The sequence below is a fragment of the Temnothorax americanus genome, unplaced genomic scaffold (assembly GCF_048541705.1).
Source record: "Temnothorax americanus isolate GAGA-0224 unplaced genomic scaffold, ASM4854170v1 Scaffold33, whole genome shotgun sequence".
Taxonomy (NCBI): domain Eukaryota; kingdom Metazoa; phylum Arthropoda; class Insecta; order Hymenoptera; family Formicidae; genus Temnothorax; species Temnothorax americanus.
Window position 1 is genome coordinate 603,991 of NW_027509475.1, and position 23,389 is coordinate 627,379.

The following is a 23,389-nucleotide window of genomic DNA, read 5'->3' on the forward strand; positions in this document are numbered from 1 at the left end:
AGGCGAAGGGGGGTAATTGCGCGTCGGTGCTGACTTATAGCTCCTAAATCAGTGTCGGCCGGATTCACCCCTTGTGCCATCGCCTCGATGCCAAACAACCTTTGCGAAATTTTCGGGATAAAATGATGGTCGGTTTCACCGCCGCTCGATTACGTGTCCACCGGACACGTGCCGTATACCAATGATCGATTTATCACCCGAAAATAATAGGATAGGCCATATACAATCGTCGTAAGCGTTAAAAATTGAGAGATAACTATATATATTGATTGTATTCCTTCTTTTAATAAATCAGAAAAGTTAAAGAAAAATGTCAGTAGATACTTGTCGCTCAGATTATTTATCTCAGACCATTTTCTTCGATCTATTTTTCAGCGCCTTTTCAAAATCGTTAATATCGCACAAACCTTTATTGCGAAACGCTCGTGTACGCGATTGCGTATCCAACATCCCGCTGATCCGCAAAGATATCCGCGACTATCGTGTTCCACCTGCAGGAAGGCGTCGGCAGCCATGGCCGACCTCGTTGGCAAACAATTAGCCAAGTTTCGCGATCGTATACTCGCTTTCCATCGCATAGCCGCGCGCCGCGAATCTCTCGCGAGAGAGCGGTAGAGCCCGAGCTTTCGGCGCTCGAGTGGTTGAACTTTATTAAACGATATTTCTCTAATTATCATCTCCGCGCCGAGCCGTGCAAGGCGCGAGCTTCCGCGCCGTGTAGTTGCAACCGTTGCAACCATGTTTACGGCGTGCGCTGAGGGAAGGGGAGGAGCGCGTCTCGAAACTATAAACATTAAAAAGGATCGCGAGGCGTCGAAGTTAGCACCTCTTCCTACGCCTCATCCACTTCCTTCTTTTTCCTTTCCTCATCTCCTTCCTCTCTCGCGAAACTGAGCAACTTCCAAGACCCATTTCGAGGAAAAACTTGGAAAATTAAACGCCACGAGACGGCACCGTCCGTATCGTTCAACGTCGAGGGGAAAAAAAGTGGGCAGCAAAACGCTTAACAGTAACGTACCGGAGGGCGTCGCCGATTCCTACAAGTATCGCGCGCTCGTCCCTGATAACCGTGTACACGTCTCGCGATACAATTCTAATGGCACGGCGCGGTTAACTTTTTTAATTGGAAAAGGGCGGAATAACGGCGCCGTCCAATTTTACGAGCGCGCCTTATCCTGCGAGTCGCGCGCTTTCGCAAGACGATATTCTACCAGGTAACACTGGAGGGTACATGATGTAAAATTGGACTTTTCGGAACTCGCTTCCCGACGCCATCGTGTATCGAGGAGTTTACGGCGCTTAAACGGCGAATTATCAAGCGTTCACATAGAATTCCGCGAGTGCAGCCGCCAATCAAACGGCGTAAAATCGAGCTCGCGTAATTTAAATAAGTTCATGGCTGAACCTACCTTGTCGTTATTACATATATACAGATCTCGCAGCAATCGCGAATGGAAATTAGGGCGGAATAAAATTAGCGGCTCTCCCGAATGCCCAAGTAATTACGTGTAATTTATATTACTCACCATTGGTATGCAAATCACGCGTACCGTGCATGCCCATTATGCCACCTGCCGTGTGAACTTCAATTCTATCGCTTCCAGCTTGTCAGAGCTCTCTCTGTCTCGCCGTTTTCTTTTTCCTCGCCATCGCGTTGCGTTCGAGAGTTCGGGAGACTTGTAAGATTGTCTCTACGGAAAAAAAAATAAAATTTGCGTTGAGAATAGGAGCGCTTCGGTCTTGAAGTTTTTAAACAATCTCTCGAAGAATATGAATGCTGATATTTCCGATCTCATGCATTTATACTATACATATATTTAGCATAGTTAAATTTGCGTCGCGGTATCACGATTCATATCCACTATTTAATATATTATGTAGAAACTTTTCGGTATAACTTTTCCATATTTGATGTTGTTCGAACAAAATGCCTGATAATTTTAACCAAAAACTTACGATACAGAAAAAGATTTAAAAAAACATTAAGGAATTGTTATGATCACCCAAAATCGACCGACCGACTCAGCAGATTTCGACAGTTAGTGTATCAAATAGTACTCTCTTCTTGAATTATTAACGATACATTGCATCTAGCAAATACACAATCAAAAAATGTTATATACGCGCTCTGTGCATTAATATAAAATAAATATTTAAATTTTATTTGGCTCGAAAACTAGATGCTAAATATCGCTAATCATAATTAAGTCTCGCGTAAGACAAGCAGACCGTCAAAGAATCTACCGTTAAAAGGGAAAGGCGGCGAACTTGAGAGAGAGGAGGACAGGGACCCGCGTTGTATAACAACGCGAGACACACACGACACACGACGAGCGGCGAGACAGAGAGAACGAGAAAGGATGCCGACGGAGGGGCGACAGCTTAGATACGGCTGAATTGGTCAGTGGCGTCAGTCTTTTGATCTAAACTAAAATACCAGCCCGAAACAACGGCCAAAGCAAATCTGCTCAAAGTGCCTGCCCTCTTCAAAGTACTTGGTTTCGTCTATCTCGCTTCGCCCCGCGCGATGGCATACCCCAATGACCAATTATCTTTGTATCTTTGCCGATGACAAGCGAACCGCGAGTAAACTGTCAACGGGGGGGAAAGGGTTTAGTACGTGTCGGTCTATCGGATAAGGGGGTTGGTACATCGACTCCCCCCCCCTCTCTCTCTCACACTCATCCACTCTCTCTGTCTCTTGTTTTCTCTCTCTTTCCGTCTCTTTTATCCTCCGCCGTTATTCTGTCTCTCTTTCTTTTTCCTGCAACCTTCTCTTGCGCGTTATGGCTCGCGCGTATCCTCTTTTTTTCCCTCTTTTCGTTCATTCCTAATTTCATTTTCATCGGTCGTCGGTTCCGAGCGCGCACGCGCGCTCGCGCGTTCTGTCGCGCGGATCGGCCGAAACAATAGTTTGCCTCGCGGCGAATTAAATCGAAAACGAATTAAATCTTTCTGCCACCCTGCGCCGCCCCATCGCCTCGCGCTGTGACTCCTCGCCTACGACAGAGGTACTTCGAACATCGAATTTGGAACGAGACTTTAATTGGGAGTCCCGCGTGTCCGTTTAATTATACCCGTCGCTTTATCTTTCTTACGTTGTGAGACGCGCAATGTTTTATTATTACTATGACGCTCTTAGTTTCGTTTATCGCTCTTGTTGATGATATTCTTGTGAAAAGTGTTTTGCGCGTATTCGATATTTTATAATTTAAAGAAACATTGATGTAAAAGATCATACTATATAACGAACACGTGAAATAACAATTAATAAATAAGCTTCAAATATCATTTAGACAGTTCCAATATTCTTAGTATTGCTTTAATTAAATACTACCAGATACTTGCAAAATTCTGTCCTTTCAGGAAAATAAGATTTTCTAAATCGTTTTATTAAAAAGAATAGCCAAAAGAATAATATGAATGCAACATTCTGATGGCCACTTAAATATGTGTATCTTATATTGGTCTCGTGAAAGACGGTCGTTGTCGTCCTCGGTGAAACAATAGTAGCCTAATGCCACGCAAGAGAGAGAAACGAGAAACCCTCTCGTACTACCGCGATATGGCTTTAATTCGTGACGTCTTATTCGGCTGTCTGGCCGAGCCTAATAGTGGTCGTTTGATGTTCACGACGCTTTAATATACAGCGGCTGCGGCTGGTCAACAGCCGGGTATCCATACACCTTTTCCGAGGGCCTTTCATTCTGATAATGATTAACAAGACGGAAATTAACGAAGAACAGATTGGATCCGTTTAACGCCATTCTCGTTACCCTTTGTCTGGAAGCGCTGCACTTACAAATACTTCTGTAATTGCTCGCATCCTTCTGTAGTATCTATTCGACCTTAAAGTATACACTTCGTAATTCCCTTTTGTTACCTCACAGCTTCTTTTTTTAACAAATTCCATTTACCGAGAGAATATTAGGACGACGAGGCATTTCTCGATTATTTATCTTTAATTAGACGAAGTCGCTCAGAAGATTTGGTGTTTGATAAATAAATTGAGATTCTTTCCACCAAATACCAATGATATAAAAAATATTATTGGTAACGTCTTAAGTATAGCTCGATTATTTTGGCAAGTTAGTCTCTTTAAGTTGCTCTTTTAATCAATCTCTTATACTTTGACTACACTGCTAAAAAGAATCTTATATTTTTAACAATTCCTTCATTAAATTTCATAAGACGATCAATCATCCGTCGTTACAACAAAAATGGTATAATTTATATCACCAGCGACGATGGGTTGACTTATAGGCATTACTAGTACTTTACTTTAAAGCGTAAAAAATTAAGAAATCAAAATTGCCAAAGCAAAATAATATCGCTGTTATATCTACACTATTTTCCGCAATGTGTAACGTGTTTTAGACAAACTGCGAAACGCGAGCCGTTGAACGTTAAACGTTGGTATAACGTCGATGTACTTATGGCCCCTTGATGTTGTCTTTCGTTTAATGTATCCCCGTCCAGGACCTAATCCCGTGGTAATAATCTACGTATCCTGCTGCTCGCGTACACAATTCTGTGCAGTAAACCGGGTCAATGACGTGATTCACATTTGTTAGCAGCAAGATATAGCTCACCCTCTCGATTTATATATTTTTTAACAATAAAACTCATCATCAGCTTTAATCAGCAAAGACACATTGTAAAATACAGCAATATAATATTGACAGTAACACGTTATATCGCTTTGATTGCAATTTAGGTTCGGTGTTATTTTGCTGCTAATATTTACCGATGCCTTTTTAAAACCGACGAGAAGATAGTAATTTTGCGTCTATTCTAGAGATATCATAAGGAGATAGGTAATATTCTATAGAAAAATATTCTATAAAAAAAATCGTATACCTATAAAAACCGCATCGTACAAAGAGTTATAAAAAAAAAAAAATTCTAGATGCAGAACAGTCGTGTTGGCGTATGAGACCGCGGAGTAAAAAATAAATCTCGACTTTTTATCGATGCATTGGCTCTTGCGAAAATTTTTCTACGATATATAAAGTTTTTACGTCAAGGATCGGGACCGTTTCCGTTCGGCGGGACTCCACCACGTTAATTCCACAGGACGTTACATTAATTCCAAATTGGTTTCGGCCAAGCGGAGATCCTAGGCGTCGCGCCAGGCACGAAGGATCACCGATCCACGGAATACCCGGCTTAGTTCCGTCGTAATTACAGGCCAGAACGGGGCTTAGCCTGTCCTTATTTATACGCAAGCTAGGACGCGACGCGACGCGCACTTCATTCCGCTGCTCCCGTACGCCTCATATACGCGTTTCTTATTAACTACCTACACGCCGACGCAGGCAGATATTGTCATCTCCTCATCTCCGATCAGTTGATAATAAGCGATTGAGGCTCATTCAAGCCCAGCATGTCTGAACTAAGGAGATTGACAACAGTGCAAAAATTTCATGCATTCAGATTCAAATCCTCCGTCTGTATATGTGGGTCCAAAATGTCCGAGCCAAAATGATATCTGCTCGTAACTCGCAAGTCTGCTAGAAAATATTAAATAAACGATGTTCATCAGAATTACTATAAAATCGTCAATTACAATGTTAGGCAGCCGTTTTGTAAATTTTTTCAGATTTTTTAAAATACTTTAAAATAGGGAAAAATAGCGTCAAATATGACAGACCTATGTATACTCCAAGGGTGCAAAAAAAAACCGTACAGACAGAGGGTTAAAAGAATTCTGTATGAACCATGATGATTTTCTATTATGTCATTTACGATATTAAGAGTTAAACCTTTCAGAAGTAAACAATAACTGATTAAAAGAGTTAAACTCAATTAAAGCGGCTTCAAGGTTTCTTAAGCTTCAGTTAATTTCTGGGAAAAATTATACGATCAACTGCCTGAGAATCTGACAAAGTCTATCCTGCCATAAGACGTTGTCAAACAAATTTTTCAAGAATGCATCTATCCCTTTTTATCCCCGATGACCAGGAAAGTAACACGTTCATTATAATAGTGGAAGAATGAAGAGTTAAACTCAATTAAAGCGGCTTCAAGATTTCTTATAAGCTTTAGTTTAAGCTAATTTCTGGGAAAAAATTATACGATCTAACAAAGTCTACCTGCCATAAGACGTTGTCAAACAAATTTCTCAAGAGTGCATCTATCCCTTTTTATCCCCGACGGCCAGAAAAGCCGATACACGTTCATTATAGTAGTGAAAGAAGTTGGCGAAATTCCGAGCGCGACTAAGAGAGGCTAGGCGCTTATAAGACCGAAGGGTGTCGGGGATAGGTGGTGGTGTCTTAAGCACCACGTCGCTATATTTAGGACGCATCCTTATCTCCGACGACCCCTTCTAACCGCAGTTTTGAATCGTGGCGGGCGCGCCGGCGCTAAGCGTCGGTCCACATCGGTGGTGATTCCGCGGCAGGAAGGGATTGCACTCTGTGAGACAGAGACAGACGATGAACGAGACGAAGGGGAAACTGAGGGGAAACTGAGAACGAGGGGGAGAAAGAGAGAGAGAGAGATGCCGTAGAAACGAGAGAAAGCAGAGACCCGGCGAACGATATAGGATAACCCCGTGAGTGGTCAAAGGCGTCGGAGCGAGACGGCTGACGGTCGCGACGAGGGGGACGAAACAGTTCACGGGGGCTAAAGGTGTCGTAATGAAGCTCTGCGAGAACGAAGGGTAAAGTGAGACAGCGAATAAGTGGAAGGGGCGGCAGGGAGAAACGACAAAGACAGAGTGGAGACTATCGGCGGGAGAGAGAAGGAGAATTTCAGTCTCGAAGGAAAGGAGAAAGAGAGAGAAAGAGAAAAAGATGTAGGACGACACCGTGAGAGAAAAAAGGAAAGGATGCCGAGGGATGGAAGGAAAATAGAGAAGGATTGTCACGCTCGTTATTCTGGTGGGGGATGAAGGTGGTGGGGGCAGCGCGGAACAAGCGAGACAGAGAGAGAGGGAGAGAGCGAGGGATGAGAACGGAGACAGAGCGAGGGTGGCAAGGAGGGGTTGAAACGCGTAGGGACACAGAGCCATAAGAGGGTTGATGGCGGCCGCGGGGTTGGCCCCAGTAGCACAGTCGCGCGCCAAACTCCCGTAAGAAAGCACGTAGCCAGTGGGTTCGAACGCTTTCTCGCGCAACCTGCACCCCATGTCGACACGGACAGATTTCCTTTCCTTTTTTTTTTCAACGGCGACGAGTTCGAGGGTTCGGGCCGCTGACCCGCCACCTCCGTCACCGCGCACCTTCGTGCACCCGAGGGGTTGATACTACCTGTGACTATCGTTGGGGCTGGTGCTGACTCGAGACACGGGGTTTTTTCTCCGGAAAAGACTAAAGTCGCGGTTGGAAGTCGCTCGAGACGATCGGAGTGGAAGGATGGATTTAGCAGGTAAACAGCAATCTATTATTAGATGTTAGTCACTGGTAAACAAAGACATCAACCTCGGGTTAGATGAGATACTATGACACACAGCTACTGAGAACCTTTATCTGGTTGTCATCAGATGTCTGACAAGCGTTATTTTCGGATTCGATCTGTCGGTCGTAGAAACATTATCTGTTTCAGTCATATTTTATTTGTGTATGTGATACTGTTAAATGTGCATGTTAATTTTTTCGCTTAAAAATGGGAAACTACTGCGAAATGCTTAAACAATTTAATTAAGGAATGGAAATTGCACGAGCTTCTACGTTTTACGCTTACGCGGTACACTTTATAAAAAAGATACTCTAGTAAATTTCTACCTATCCAAAAGATAATTATATTCGGATTGGTAAAGGTTAGATTTATTTGAGATTAGTTTATATTTGGTAAAAAAACGAGGTAAAATAATATACTAATAAAGCTATTGATTAGTAAACAATTTACTAACCGATATTCGGCACAATATTTTTTTTTATAAAACGGTGTCCCGAAGAAACGTTGCCGAGAGGACCGCTCGCCATTAGAAGTTGAGCACGAGACACACAATCGTGCTCTCGCCGCGTATTTCGCGTTGTCGGCGATGTTTATGTCCGCGTTTCTCGCGAGCTGCATTGCATTTTGCGTTACTGGCGCCTGACGTAATGCAAAAGTTTTCGAACGGCGCCAGATGCGACTCCGTCCGCGAGCGAGAGAAAACGCTGGGGCGCGTTTTCTCCTCCGCGCTTGTGTCGCTCGTTACTGAGAAAGTAGTCTGATTTACCAGAGTGTCTCTTGTCCGACACAAATTCTGGGAGACCTATCCCCCATCAGGCTCTTGTAAGCAACACTCTCGCAACGGCGGTGGCGCACAAACGCTTTCTGATTAGCGGAAACTTTTCGAAAATCCTGCCTCGAAATTTATTTCAATCCTAAGCGATGTTTCGTCACAGCGGGACAAAATATTATATTGCGATATGGAGTTCCGCCAACCGCGAATTAACATCGCAAACAAACTTATTCTACGGATATATTACTACGCTTTGAAGTCATGCATTACAAGTTCAATAATTGCAAGATAATGAGAATAATTTAATTTTTAACGTGTTGTAAAATATTTATACTTTTTAATTATTGGACTTTTAGTTACCGGTATTTATCAGTTTTAAAACACACACATACATACACAAACTCATATATATGAGCTATATAAATAAATGAGCTATTACATGCATAATTAAATCTTGTCCCGAAAGAATTAATCGGTCTATATGGATAGTAAAAATTCTTCGCGTTAACCCAAAAATTTAGCATTTCGTACAATGTATAATAACTGCTCGGCACCTTTATGCAGACGATGATTGTGATTATGTCAATCGGATCGCGCGATAGAGCTCCGGCTCGTTTATTATCGCGAAACAAAGTAGCCAAGCGAGCTCATTATACCGCGCGCCAATCGGACGTGTTGCACAAGTGCAACCAGACGCAATACGACAATTTGCCTGACGATTCATCGTTTAAGCGTCGTGAAAACGCGCTGCACGTGCTGGCAAACGCTGCAAAATTGAATCTTCACAGCACATTGCAGACTTCTCTCCCCCCCCTCTCTCTCTCTCTCTCTCTCTCTCTCTCTCTCTTTCATCGACGCAGCTGTAATATTATGTGCCCTTCGGCACGGCGCGAAGAGATAAACGCATAAACTCTGCGACGGTGATGTCAACGAAAATATATACGCGTCGATACTCTCGAGCGGCGAATCTTTGGGACCGCGGCCGTCACCGGTGGATGGCATCGTTCCGCGTGATATATAACGGGGATCATCAAGGGTTCATTGCCGTTACATGTTAACGTCCCGTTAAAGGGATTAAGTGCCAATTACGTTCTTACCGCGGCGAAATTACGTGACACGGTTAAACTTCTAATTCGATAAGTGGCAGTTAACTGCGCTCGAGCTGTGTGTCTGGCGTGCTCCGACGACTGGATGCATTCACTGGTCGTTATTTGTATCGCACATACTGTCAGAGTTTTAACGACGGTCTCTTTCGAGATTAAGGTATCCACAATTATACATTGGAAAAACCAAAAAATTGATCTATACGAAGAAGTATCGTATTTTATATATGTGTCCTTAAAAATGTGTCAATGAATTATGTTCAGTTACTTATTCACAAAGTAATATGATATTTTAATATGATATATACATATATACTCATACATTCCGTGATTCAAGTTAATAATTAAGAAATTTAATATTTGAAAGAGAGAGAGGGGGGAGGGAGGGAGGGAGAGAGTGTATTGCTCGCATGCGTGCTTGCGCGTATGTGTGCGTGTGTGTGTACGGGTTTTCTTCTTGAATTACTTTTCTCTCGGTTGGTGCAGCTGTATCTCCATTGTAGAGATACGACGCTTCTATACCTCTCTTTGTTTCTACGTCGTTGGTTTTAAGACGTGTCCCATCGTCGCCATAAAAGTACGCTAAAACTCGGCACAATTTATTTCACCTTATCTCTCTCTCTCCCTCCACCTAACTTCATCCTCACTCGCATATCTCGCGCGAGCAACTTTATGCGAAATCATCCGTTACACCCATACTGTCGTTCTCTTTTCGCCTTCTTAATTGCATTTGACAAATCCATGTAATCGTTTTGCAATTTAACACTTTTTCTCGATACGCGACAAAAATATTTGTGCTCCAAACATTATAGCAAGTTATTGCGAGAAACTTGTTAATTGCGGACGCAACAATCTCACGATCGTGTTTCAATTTGTTCCGTATCTTCTCGGTAATTTATACGCAATTTATGCTCAACCCTCATGCGTACGATGTAGCATGATATGTTTATCGGGTTTTCGAGGACTCTCAAGTTTATCTGATATACAGGGAATCCTAAACATCGCGAGTTTTTCCGTCACATTTCTTTCGTTCAATACCAGGGAGAGAATTTCTCGATCTTTTATTCAAAGCCACAATTATTCAAAGAATTCGTGAATATTTATCAAATATTCATACACTTTCGCCCGCGTTTGCACAGATAACATAGCAATTATTTCGGAGCTAATTGACGTCACTGATACCCCGACGCACACGGTAAATAGCCGTAAGCGACGACGGCGACGGGAGCAAAAAAAGGTAAAAAAAAAGGGAAGAAAGAAAAAAAACCCGAGTGCAGATATAAGGATGCGGAGAGGACGAGGCCGACCTCCGGTAATTTTCATTCCGGTACGAGACAGCGCCGAGGCTCTGAGAGGCTGAAACGTCGTTTAAGGAAATCTTGCCTTAAGTCGAGAGAGGCGTAGCGTTTAACGCAATTGGAGCTCATTTAAAAATCCCATCAAAAATGTACTCGGAAATATCTGTGTGTCCCTATGCGACCCTCTCTCTCTCTCGTGAGGATCACGAGCCGCCTCCTTCACGGTACAACTATGCCACCCCTCACTTAAACCACCCCCGAGGCTATTTCTGCGGCCCTGCCGCTTCTGCCTTACTATCCACCCTCTTTCTTGATCGTCACCCTCGCAGCTACTACCCTTCTCTTCTCAAACGCGCTCGCGTCTTCGCACAATTACACACACACACACACACACACACACACACACACACACACACATCTCGGTAGACTTCTTTCTCTCGCTTTCGTCATTCCTTCTCTCGAGCGTCTGACGAACCTCGGAGAGCTCGAAAGAGAAACAGAGTCAGGGGGGGCTGTCTGATTGGATTGTAAGCTCGATTTACACTACTTTCGGTTCTCCAGGTTTCTCTCTCTCTCTCTCTCTCTCTCTCTCTCTCTCTCCTTCTCTTTCGCTTTTTCTCTCTTTCCCTCTCTCGCGTGTACGCGAGTCGACACGGTCCATCTACGTACCAATTTCGCGAACCGGGGCGTTTTAGAAAAGTTAGTGGACGAGCGCGACGCGCCGGGCAATAAAATAACACCGACGGTGACCGAGTTATATAAAGGAACAAGTTACGCGAGAGCCAAATAACGTTTGCTTAACAAACGTTTTATTTCTCGTATCGGGGGTTGGAATTTTGCGCGATGCATGTAACCCAACGTTCGCCAAACGAAAAAGTTTGTTGCGAATTTCACATGCAGCTGCAATCAAATCTTTCGCAATTTTCAAGATTTATATAAGCACCGCACGCGAATATTCATGAAGAAAGAAAGATGAAAAGCAATAAGAGAAATATAGTTAGAGATCTCGTTATACGTGATGTAAATACCCCCTGTAGAGAAACCGTAGTATATCTTCCAGAATATTAATGTTAAGCGTCGCAATAAGTGTCATTAGTTCTGAGATACTGCGTGTATATACATATATATGCGAGAACGGCGATTAAAACCGCAAGCGCAAGCCTTCGGCGAAACTTGGAACAAATCGCGGGCACGATGATATCGACAGAAGTATCGACAACTTTGCATTCGCGGACATCCGTCGCGCCGTCAAAACGTCGCGCGGAGTTGAATGACTCGATGATTGCAAAGCATCCAGAAAATTTGTTTTCGCAGTTAATGAAGCGCGGCCGTTAACGAACCCATTGTTCACGAGCGGAGTTTTGTTTCTTCGTCCTCGTCCCGATTATACGCTTCGCATTATTCGCCGTAGCGATTAAATGGCTCGCTTCGCAACTTACTCATTAACGTGTAAAAGTAGTACAGCTTGCGTGTAACATGAGCTGAAATTCATCCCATAAAAAGATTCTTTGGCACAGAACGGTACTTTGATAAACGCCAGCGAATATTTACCCGTCTGATATTTGTATAAAAGCATCTTTTTTGTAAAACGGATTAACCTTGTTTAAAAAATAGCGAGATATAGCAAAAGTATCGGAAGTGTATCGATAACGATTGTATCAGCAATATATTGTTTCGCAATCCATTTGCAATTCAAAACTATCCTTTGTCACGTAAATTAGCTTTGCAATATTAATTTTATTTAATTTTTATCGCTCATCATAATGTAATATAAAAAACATTGTGGTTTGAGAAAATATATATTTTGATGATATTTAACAGAATTGAGACGAGGAATCGTAAACTGCCGAAAGGCAGAAGAGGAAGATAATAAATATGGGTAAGAGAAACGTATATCTATTTTCGATTCGATGAGGTAGCCGGCTTTTTTCTGAATTTAACAATTTTATGCACCTCGATCGTACAGGCTGGTCGAACAAATATTGCTGCGAAAATATCAGCGAAAAATTCCTGTGTTATAATAAGAGAGGCGCCAGCTTTAACAGTAATTATTTTCTAACCGTATGTTCACCTGTTCAAATTATTTCCTCCGCATCTCACGTAACAAAATAAAACGCGATAAGAACTAAAAAAAAAAGAAATTAAATCTCGGCTGTGCAATATAAAGATGTGATTAATGAAATACATATATTTGGAGAATTATAACTTTGATCAAACAAAACAGTTATAGTACTTCATTGATGATCAATTTAAATTGACTTTTAATTTTTTTAAATTCTTATTTTATATAGACGGTCACGTGTATGCTATGTGAATCATGTTCTTCTGTTTATCGCTCGCTACTCATATATTTCATCTAATTCTTATTTTATATATATACTACGTTTACGCGAGCTTTACTTCTGTAGTAACTTACGATAATTCTTTCGCGTAAACGGGATTTTGTAGTAACTTGCGATAATTTACTCCGCGTAAACGAGTGATATATCGTAAGTTACTACAGAAGTAACGCTCGCGTAAACGTAGTAATAGACGGTCACGTGTATGCTTTGTGAATCACGTTCTTCCGTTTATCGCTCGCTACTCATATTTCATCTTACACTTCATTGCATCTCGGATCTAATGTAGGCGGGTACAAGGCGCAGCGATTATCAGCAAGTAGTCAATGGCCGACTTTACACCGGCACAGCGTAGTTTGTACCAGGCGGGGTTTAATATCGCCGAGCTGGCTCGCTTGCGGCGATGTTGTCACTTCTGCAGGCTCCTACCCGGCTGGCAAGTATCTTAATCTTTAATTATCGCCCCTCACCGTTCTTAATTACGCCGTAATTGTAGTTAGATAGCGTATCAGTGTCCTGCGGAAAAAGTTTGACGGCGGACGCCCGTCGGTGATGTTGGCGTGAACGACGTCAATTTCAAGACGTTCAATTATCAGGGGCTGATTATCGGGTGAATATACAGGAAAGGGCTAAAACGGAGGGAGGGAGGGAGGGAGGGAGAGGAGGACGCAGATAGAAAGAGAAATGAAGATGAACGAGCCTCGCCCTCTTCCTGCAGTGAATCTCATGCAAGGCGATCAACGCGTTAATCATCTCTCACGGCGAAAAGACCTTAAGATTTTTTTTAATTTCTCCTAATAACGTTTCCTGACGAAGCCACTCGACGCTCGAGGATGTTGTTCTTTATGCGAATGATTCTCTGATTGTGTAACAAGCACAAAAGGTAACGCTAGAATTTAATAATTAAGATATCTTTTATGTTATTACTGACTATCAACCTGTGAACTGTACATAAATTTTATAGATTATATATTTTAATTACATGCATATTTTACATACTGAGATTATAAACGTTTAGTTTGAATATTCCAAATAAATATTTCATCATTCAACTTTTTTTCTTTTTCTCGTGATCGATAGTCCTTAATGAATTGACAGAATCATTGAAAATCGATATTGACCGATATTCGAGGAAATAATTTTAAAATGTATATCGCCAAATGCGCCGCGCGGTTATATATTTTCTGGTAAAGATAGGCAGCGACTACCTCCCGGTGCGCGAACGTAATTGCGACCGGACATGAAGGGTACGGGGGTGACAGCTTCATGTAAATTGCTGTTTAGAGCATATCGATTGTGCCTAACTCTCTATCCTGTCAGCTAGATTAGAAAAAGTAAGGAGCCTCTTACGCGCTTGACTGGTCACGAGTCACCGTGAAGAAAAGGGGATTGAAGGGGAAGAGGGGGAGCTGGGAGATGGTTGGCAGGCGTAAAAGAGATGCAACGAGAGGCTGAGCTTCGAGGTAAATAAGGCGAACAAAGAAAGGAAGAGCGACAAAGAGAGGAGGGCGTACGTAGAGCGAACGGAGAATGGAGGACGGCGCGGCGATACTCGAAGCACGTTAATTCGTTGCCGGGCCGATAATCAAGCAGAATAACGATCGATCTCGCAGCCACTCCGCCTAATCTTGCACATCTGTCGAAATAAGGAGGGGATAGAGCCAACGAGAAGGCAACGAGCGGCTTTTCTGCGCGCTAACGTCCGTAATTAGTATCCTGTCGGCCGCACGGAGCGTGAAATAACACGCGTGAAATATAATCGCGCCCTAGTGGAATACGTTAAACGGATACGCAGTCGTAACTCCGATCCTCGTGGCTTTTCTTAATAATTAAACGTGGGTTATATAATCCGTATAAGCGGATCCGTTTAAATGAGCGGCAGATCTAAATCTAAGAAAATGAAACTTTTAGTAAAATTGTATGTTGCGTTTGAGGAGGAACGTCGACGATTTTCTCTCTCCAACCATTCTTTAACATTTTGATACACGCGTGGGTGCGGATGAGATGCGTGTAATTGATATGAATGGAACAGATCACAGCAGTTAAAAATATCGCGTTCACTGGTTTATCAGGTCTATCGAATTTTCTACAAAAGTTTATTTACCAAGTACGCGAGAGGTCCAATATCCTGTCCGCGCTAGAAACGAGCAAATAGTTTTACTCTAACAAATATACATTTAAATATGTGCGTTGCAATAGTGTAACAGTATTGTGCATAGTGTTAGATTACAGGTTAAAATAAAAAATGTTTATGACATATTTGCGGCATATTTTTTTGTCTGATATAATATACGTGAGAAGAAAGCAATCCCAGACAACGCATGCGTGTTTCAAAGACGTCTCTTTTAAGATCTCGTAAAAAATTTAACAAAAGACGTTCTAAAAACATTTTCAAGGCCTTTTAAAAAAACATCAAAAGCTGTTTTTTATATTTTTTAAAGCCCGTATGCATATAGCTATGTACATGCTATCTTATCGATTCTAATGTTTATTGATTAGAATACATATGATAGGTCCAATTTGGATATAATGTAGCCTACAAAAATATTTACTGTTAGATAAAATCCAGCAATATTTTTCATTACTTCGGTCAAAACAATTAAGATGAAGTTCTGTGAAAATGCATTAATGAAAAAAGGAGATATAGGAATTGGAATTACTTAATAAATCGGTATGATTTAATATTTACTTAATTTTCTTAGCAGCAAAAATCTCTATCTACTATAATACGTCTATTTGAAATTTTTAAACGTCTTTTAGAAAACATCAAAATATATTTTTTAAATATTTATTTAAAAATAAGTTCCTTAACCATTTTCTAACAATAATTCCTACTTGTAAAGAATCTCATTGACAACTCGTGTGTATCTTCATAAAAAAAAAGAATGGCGTGTATGACCGTATTCGAAACATTTCACCGGCAGGACAAATCTAGTCTAACTATCAAGACTGACGACTGTTTCGGCGTAACGCATAGTTTCGGTAACAAGAACGTACGGGGACGTTGCTTGGCGTGGAATATCCGTCGAGAAGATCGGCGGGAGAGAAAATATCGGACCTATATAGCTATAGCCAACGAACTCTCAACGATTCGTGCAGCGTCCGTGCGTATAGGCAGCAATCCTATCTATTCGCATACGTCTACTTTCGTTTACGTATTTTCCTTTCCTGCCTGCGAGGCAGGGGATTGAGGGCGTCGTGAAAGGAATCGGTGAAGAGCAGAGAGGGGCCGACGACGACGACGACGACGACGAATCGCGCTCGGATGCGAGATGCAGCAACGCTGAATTCAACCGGGTTGATTGATTTCACGGGGAAAAATTCCGCGCCAATATGCACACGTATATCTCTCCTCCGCCTAAGGAGAGGAGGTCGTGCCCGTTCGCGCAGCCGACGTGAGATTTCGCCGATTCATTCCTTGTAATTGTGCAAAATCAAATTGTATTGAAGCGATTCGAGTCGAGTCGTTCTCGATTAACCGATGCATCTGTCTCGCGGATATATAGAGATCTTACTCGCGTGCGCGTAACGCGCGCGATTTACACGTGGAAATCGGCGAGATTGTTCTTCGCCGTTTATCAGACGATCTTTCTTCTCCCCTTCGACATTCCGACGGGATCGCTTTCATAATGAGCATCAACGCGTCCATCGGGAAATCGGAAAAATGATAAAATACGCGCGGGTATGCCACGTGCGCGAAATGAAATAACGAGGCAATAAAAACGCGGACCGCCCTCAACGATTCATCGTCGGTTCAGTAATCCTCCCGCTTCGAGCCCGCGTGGCAGAGAATTTCCCTCCACGTGGCGCTTGGGTCAAAGGTCGGCCGGTATGCAAACAGAAATTACCGCGTGGCTAGCATAATCAGGCGAGATGAGGGAATACATAGTACATACGTCGACAGCCTCAGTTTCTTCATTTCAGTTTAAATTGCATTCGATTGATCTCTAATACACGCCGCATTCTCGTTCACAACGCGAACTGCGCTTATCTATTAGCGCAAATAACGTGTATTATCAAAATTTAACGTAGCGTGACATTAACATATATCAAGATTTACTCTGTTTTATTCGATTTTTATATCGTATTATTAAAACTTTATCATGTACTGCATTATTGAATCAACTAAAATTATTAAAAACTCATTTTATTAAATACTTAAATTTTCCTTCCATTAACTAATGTAGAAATGGAAGAACATTAAAATTTTAAATTATTATATTTTCCATATTAAATTTCTCACTCAGGAGCACGAAACAAACGATAATTGCTTGACGAGTAATCGTGATTATTGATAGTCCAATAATTTTCGAGGTAGTTAGCGACAATTGCACGACGCGATATCCGAGAAGGACAGAGCATCCGAAAAATATGCCGACCGCACGCAGTGTTTTCAATGAGGGCTTTAAAGGCGAACGAAATCGCCAACACTAACACTTAACCCTCTAAAAAATTAAATTCCCTCTTAATGGGTAACGGCGCGAGCCTCGCGGAAAACAACCGGTGATAAAATTAAAGGCAAAGCCTCGAACGCTTGTAAAATTTTATTTTATTCGCCAGCCGGCAATTTAACTCGGACTACTCCTCCAGCTGTGTCTTGTAACATTCTCTATAACCGTCCTCCTTTGCCATAGAATCCATGGAAACCGAGCGTAAACACTCCTAAATAATAATAATCTACAATCTACATCTGTGGTGTAAATCATGTGCCCTTTTTATAAGGAATCTACGTTGATAGTGCACGATTTGTAAGCAATCACAACGCGGTTGCGTTTCTATTTAATCTCACAATTTACAACGAAACACAGAGATTTGTAACACCGAAGTATAAAAAAATAATTAATATAAACTATATAATAGGAACGCGAAATTGGCTTCAATTCGCCACTTATACCGCGAGATTATTCGCAGGTAATTATCCCGCAGATAATACATAATCTCAAAGTCTTTTCCCGCTCTGACGTAGCTTCATTGCCCTCGTACCTCGCATGTGGAGAGTACGGAGAGATTGAAGTCTTCTCTAAATTTTTAACGCCAGGATTCTTTTGTCTAGGAATATTGAAGCGAGTCATCGCCAAGCGCTCGGATCTTGTCTCTCGACGAAGAAACGAAACGATCCGATTCCATTCCACATATTGGGAACCGATTGTAGCCGGAATTGAAATAGAACATCGTGAAAAGACGAGAGAGAGAGAGAGATGGGGGGACGTCTTCGATTGCGCTGTATGAGGAAAGATTTCCGGGGCCCGTACGTACCTATACGACGTCGTTAAGGGAATTAAGGGGGGTTACGGGCCGCGGTTAGCACGTTCACCCTTCGCGCGGCTCGAAACCCCTTACGACGAAATCACGTCCGTGCGATGCGCGTGCATATGCGGAGAGACGATCGGCCCGCGCGCACGCTCACGCGGATTGCGGTCGGAGCGCGTTGCATAGACGCACCCCCTTGCTTGAAACCCTCGCTCCTTCCACCCCCGCCCTCCCGTTTTCTCACCATAGCGACCAACGCTCGAATACGTCTTCGCGCTAACGTGTACGGGACGTGCCCGTCGTCGGCGTACGTGAAACCGGAATCGCATTCACGTAAATACCCGGCAGTATAACGGGTGCGCACAAAGGAGAGCGTATATATGAGATATGAACGAAGTAAAAGCAGAGAGAGAGAGAGAGAGAGAGGGGGGGGGGAGAGAGAGAGAGGGGAGAGGAGAAAAGCTGTAGATAGCGGCTGGGTAATAGCAAGGAACCAACCGGCAGAAAATCTCTTCCGTTGAATATAGTTCGAGAGGGTATAGTAGACAGGGAGGAAGGGTGGGCATAATATAATGGATATACGCGGGAGCTATCACGCAATGCATACTAAGCTCTCCTGACCGTTCGCGAGTCGCTGCGATCTTCGGCGTCGCTCTTTCCGGCCTCTTTCGCCTCGGTTTAAGCCGCCGGATTGTCTTTGGATTTTGTCGGGATCGTCCTTGCAGAGGCACGTCGGGAAGTCGTTTCTCCTCATTCCCGTGACGATTCAGCTTTCTCTATTCCGCACAATCGCTAAACACGAATCGCGAAATCGCGCGCGGTGGCGGACGTCTATTTTCTTTTTGTATAATTTTGCGTTTCCGCGACATAAATGTTAAACCGGCAACTTTTAATGAGGTGCGCCGACATCGTGTTTTTATTAACTTTTAAAAAATTTAAAAGCTGAAGCGATGCGCGATATGCATCCTGCGAATATATACTCACTCGTCAATAACATTCGCAATTTTATCATGATTATTAAAGCGTATTTCGTAGATCGCGAGAATTTTAATATTCTGTCACGAGGTCGAAGTTAATCTAGCATAATCACTGTGCACATATTATCTATGTATAACATGTAAATATAATTATAATATATATAATAATAAGTAACTAATCAAGATATAAAGAAGTTGTCCGGCGTACTGAGACGAATCAATTAAAATAAAAAGAGATATTATGTCTGTTTTTAAACTTGCTGGAAACAATTAAATGAAAGTGTCTCATTTAGAATTTGCGTAATATTGGTAATGATCGATAGGCGATTGATTCTGAGAGCATGAAAAATCGCGGACACGCTATTCATTCGTATACGAATATCGACACGGTTGGCAGACTCGAATACGCTAAATTTGACGAGTTGTCATTTGCGCATCGTCGCGTCACCCGGGCCCATTCTTTTGTCTATCGTTCGCGTTGTCTATATCGAACGTTTCGCGCAATGGTATCGTTATATCGCTCGTATCCAATTTCGTGATCCAATCGAAACGATGGATCATTAGACATGATTTCGACCATCGAGCCATAAACAATTAACTGTGTCACCCGTTAGGTACAGTCAGTTGGATAAATGTATGTTTATCGTAATGAAAAAAGAAATATTTTGAAATCGCTATTAATTTTTCTTCAAAGTAGAAATAAGAAATTTTTTGAAAAAATGTATCTCCAGTAGTAAAAGTGGAATAGAATGTTTCATCATTAATAATATATCCTGTTACAAAACGGGGAATACAATTAATCCAAAACACATCACGGATAACTATATAAATAGATCAACGTTCGCTCAATGCATGTAAAGAAATACGGGCTCAAATTAACAAAAAGACACTCTCGCCTGCCTAAAACTAACTGTGGGAATTAATAATAAATTAAATAATTACGCGTGTTATCGCAGCGGCTAATTTATGCAAAAATAATCCGTGGGTTAAAACTATATTTGCTCGTGATAACACCGATAAATATTCATGAGTCTTTAAAAATTATTCAAATCTGAAACAGAACGCCATTAACATTAACGTCGGTTACTCATAATCGTCTTGGTGAAAGGGAAGAGCGTTGTTGAATCATTATTCTACCTCATTATCACTTTTAAATTCTTCATAAAGTTTCATGACAAAGTAACGCGAAGTTTTGCCTATTAATTCGATGGGAAATTATCTTCCCGTTATACTTCGTATTATTCTATTTATAAAATCGGTAGATCATATCTAGTAGGAAATAAAATCATAATACATAGTATCTTAATCACTTATCGTAATCACAAGTCACATTAAGCTTAGTTAAATAAATTATTATATTCTTGATTTTTATTACGTCGGAATGCTATCGTACGTCTGCTCTTATTTTTATAAAAATTTTTAAACGACATTATGACCTTAATTCAGCGTAGTGAAGTTAATCATGTCAAAAGTCGAAAATATTCCGTATTTTATAACATCCTAATTTTCGTCGAGCCAATATCGCATAACTTGCGAAACGGCAATCACGTTTGCGAATTTGTCGAATATATCGTCGATAAATTCGCGCGGCACACCGGAAAGCTGTAAATTCGATAAATGGCCGCACACTGTCGCAGGCCGGCCAAAGCCGCGCGGCTCGGTCACCGAGTTCATTCGCAAAAATTAACGCTTAAGCCCGAGCCGGATAAAACGCCGCTGAACGACCATTGATCCCCGTAAGCTCTCCAGTCGTGCTCCCTGATATCCGGTACGGAATCGCGCGTGTATGCGGCGAGATTACACCTACGTCCACGCTACGTGCTCGCCACTTGGACGGGGTGGATCCCGATACGATGGGCACGCGTACAGAGAAATTTGAAAAGAGACATACGGATATACAAATAGAAAATATGACTAATTAACGCAGTTGCGCAGATTAATGTCAACAAAAATACATATAGGGTAACTGGGGGGAATATGCCAGTGTGGGAAATATGTGCCACTCGTTATGTTTAACAAAGCTACGGCTAGGAGCGTTGTTGTAAATACTGTGAAATTGTTAAAAATATTATATCTGTTTTGCCCAAGTTTTACTCTTACTTCCTGTCAGTATTATAGTTTTTATGGGATAAGTACAGTATGACAAGTATGCCAATTTTGCAACACTTTTGTATTTCTTTCTTTTTAATAGTAAAGAATCCAAAGATTTCATTAAAACTATATATGAGTAACAGATAAAAGAAGGAAAAAGAAGACCAGTATGCAAAGATATCTCAAAAAGAAAAAGAAATAGGGGAAAAAATCATATTTTTCTTAAGTGTGGCATATTCCCCCGAGTTACCCTATATAGATAATTTACCTAATCCAATCAATTAAATACTACGATACGTATAATAACAATCTCATTCGACATTCTTGTGCGAATCTTGATCAAATCGCTGACAATGAGTCATATCAGCTTACTTATAATTAGCTTCCATGAATTGCTTGTCAAGGCTAATTTGTGAGCCTATGCGTTAACTTTACATTTTCACACCGAGTTTTACATGTTAAGTTCTAAAACCTTGGATCGTGTTTTCAGATAACCCTGTATACGCAATTGGTAGTTTCCGCGTTTTCTCTTTATTCCAGGCCGTGACCCTCGTACGGCCGCGTACGTTCTCGTTATCGGCGCGATATTTCAGTTAGCGAGCGGAACGAAAGCGCGCTCCCGCATGTGCAAAGCAAAAATCGAGCGCAATCGTATAAATTTCACTATACCATAAAGAAAGATCCGTTTGTGCGCGCTTAACGGTTTTAAATCGCGGCAGTTAGCGGGGATTGCGACGTGAAAGCACGAAATATGTTCTCGTTCGTGGCGTTTATCGAGATATTGTTATTGGTGATTACCATCGAACGAAAAAGGGAAAACTGCAGAAAAGATTCGTTTAGTGGTTTTAGATAGAAACTGTGAGAAACAAATTGAATTTGCAGGCAAAAATATTTTCATTGTATTATTTGATAACGTAATCAAGATAATGACAGCCAATTATCGTTAAATCTCTGATGAAAGATAATTATATAAGGTCTATAATTTATGATCCTCCCTCTTACTCTCATATTAATAAACGTGACATAATATTGCGCAATAAATAATTACTCAAACAGAGATCGATTCGCGAACCGACTCGGCCTGATTGAGGTTTTACTACAGTATCTTCGCTGATAACAAGGAACAAAGACATAATAGTTCAGATTGGAAATGTTCTACTGATGTCTATTGTGACGCGGGACAATAGATTAGGAGCAAAAAATACGGGGGAGAGTTATCAGTATCGAGGCAAGAGAAAATACATGATTGTTCCACAGCTCGATAATAAGACTCGGAACGTGCGATTGGCAAGGGATTTAACGCGAAAGAAATTCACCGATCAAAAGAACGTCGTCCGATATTCTCTCTTAATGTCGCGGAAGAATAACGCCCTGGATCTAGCACCGTTCCATGCTTTCCCTCTTCTTTTCGCTCTCCGTCTTTCACTCTTTCTCCCCCTTTCTGTCTCAGTCCCTCTTTTTCCGTTTCGCCGTCCCGAATGCCCGATGTAGCCTACGCATAATTAAAGTCGTCGCGAACTTAGATTGGCGAGAATTGCGCATCCACTCTTTGGTGATCCGCGCGCGAGGAAATTGGTGCTTGCAGCTCCAGAGAAACTTCGGCGGGCTCTTTAATTGGGAGAGACGCCGCGCGAGATGCCGGAAATGGAAATCGACCTTGAGAGAGCCGCGGATATGCTTAAAATTTCGTTAAAGCGCGCTGAAAGGAAAACCGCGGGCTTTGCTGTCCGTCAGATTCCGCGCCGGGGAATCCATTTCTCGACCACATTTCTCACCCTTGAGAATATAACGTCGTTCTGTTTCCACTCGAAAAACGTAGGCGGATTAACAAAGATCGATGGACAGATCGAGTTCTTACGAGTGTCTATGTTTTTACGTACCAGCCACGGTTTATTTATCTATCTTTTATTTCCAATTTAACTTTCGAAAAAAAGTGCTACGCGATATCTTTTTCAGAGAAAAAAGCATTTACATCGATCGAGAATTAAAAGTATTGAGAAAGAGAAAGATATATTGGGATTCGCATATTTTATTTCAGAACATATTTATATAATGATATATCCAAACTCCAAGAACATATCTTCATGCTTACTACGAATATGTAATTTAAGATCAATAACTGACTTGAAGTAAAATCATCTGTAATAACGATATA

General features: G+C 41.7%; 1 protein-coding gene and 1 pseudogene across 4 annotated transcripts in view; one reads left to right on the forward strand and one right to left on the reverse strand.

Annotated features, from left to right (window-relative positions):
* Window positions 1–23,389, reverse strand: part of Scgdelta (sarcoglycan delta) — a 305,491-nt gene that overhangs the window by 243,409 nt on the left and 38,693 nt on the right. Inside the window, exon 2 of one of the 4 annotated variants that reach the window (XM_077413416.1) lies at window positions 1,527–1,691. The exons of the other annotated variants lie outside the window; for them this stretch is intronic. Coding sequence (XP_077269542.1) covers window positions 1,527–1,529 — 3 coding nt within the window. The 5' untranslated portion in view covers window positions 1,530–1,691. The remainder of the gene's footprint in view (window positions 1–1,526; window positions 1,692–23,389) is intronic. 4 annotated transcript variants of the gene reach the window in all.
* On the forward strand, window positions 6,895–15,609 carry LOC143901379 (uncharacterized; annotated as a pseudogene).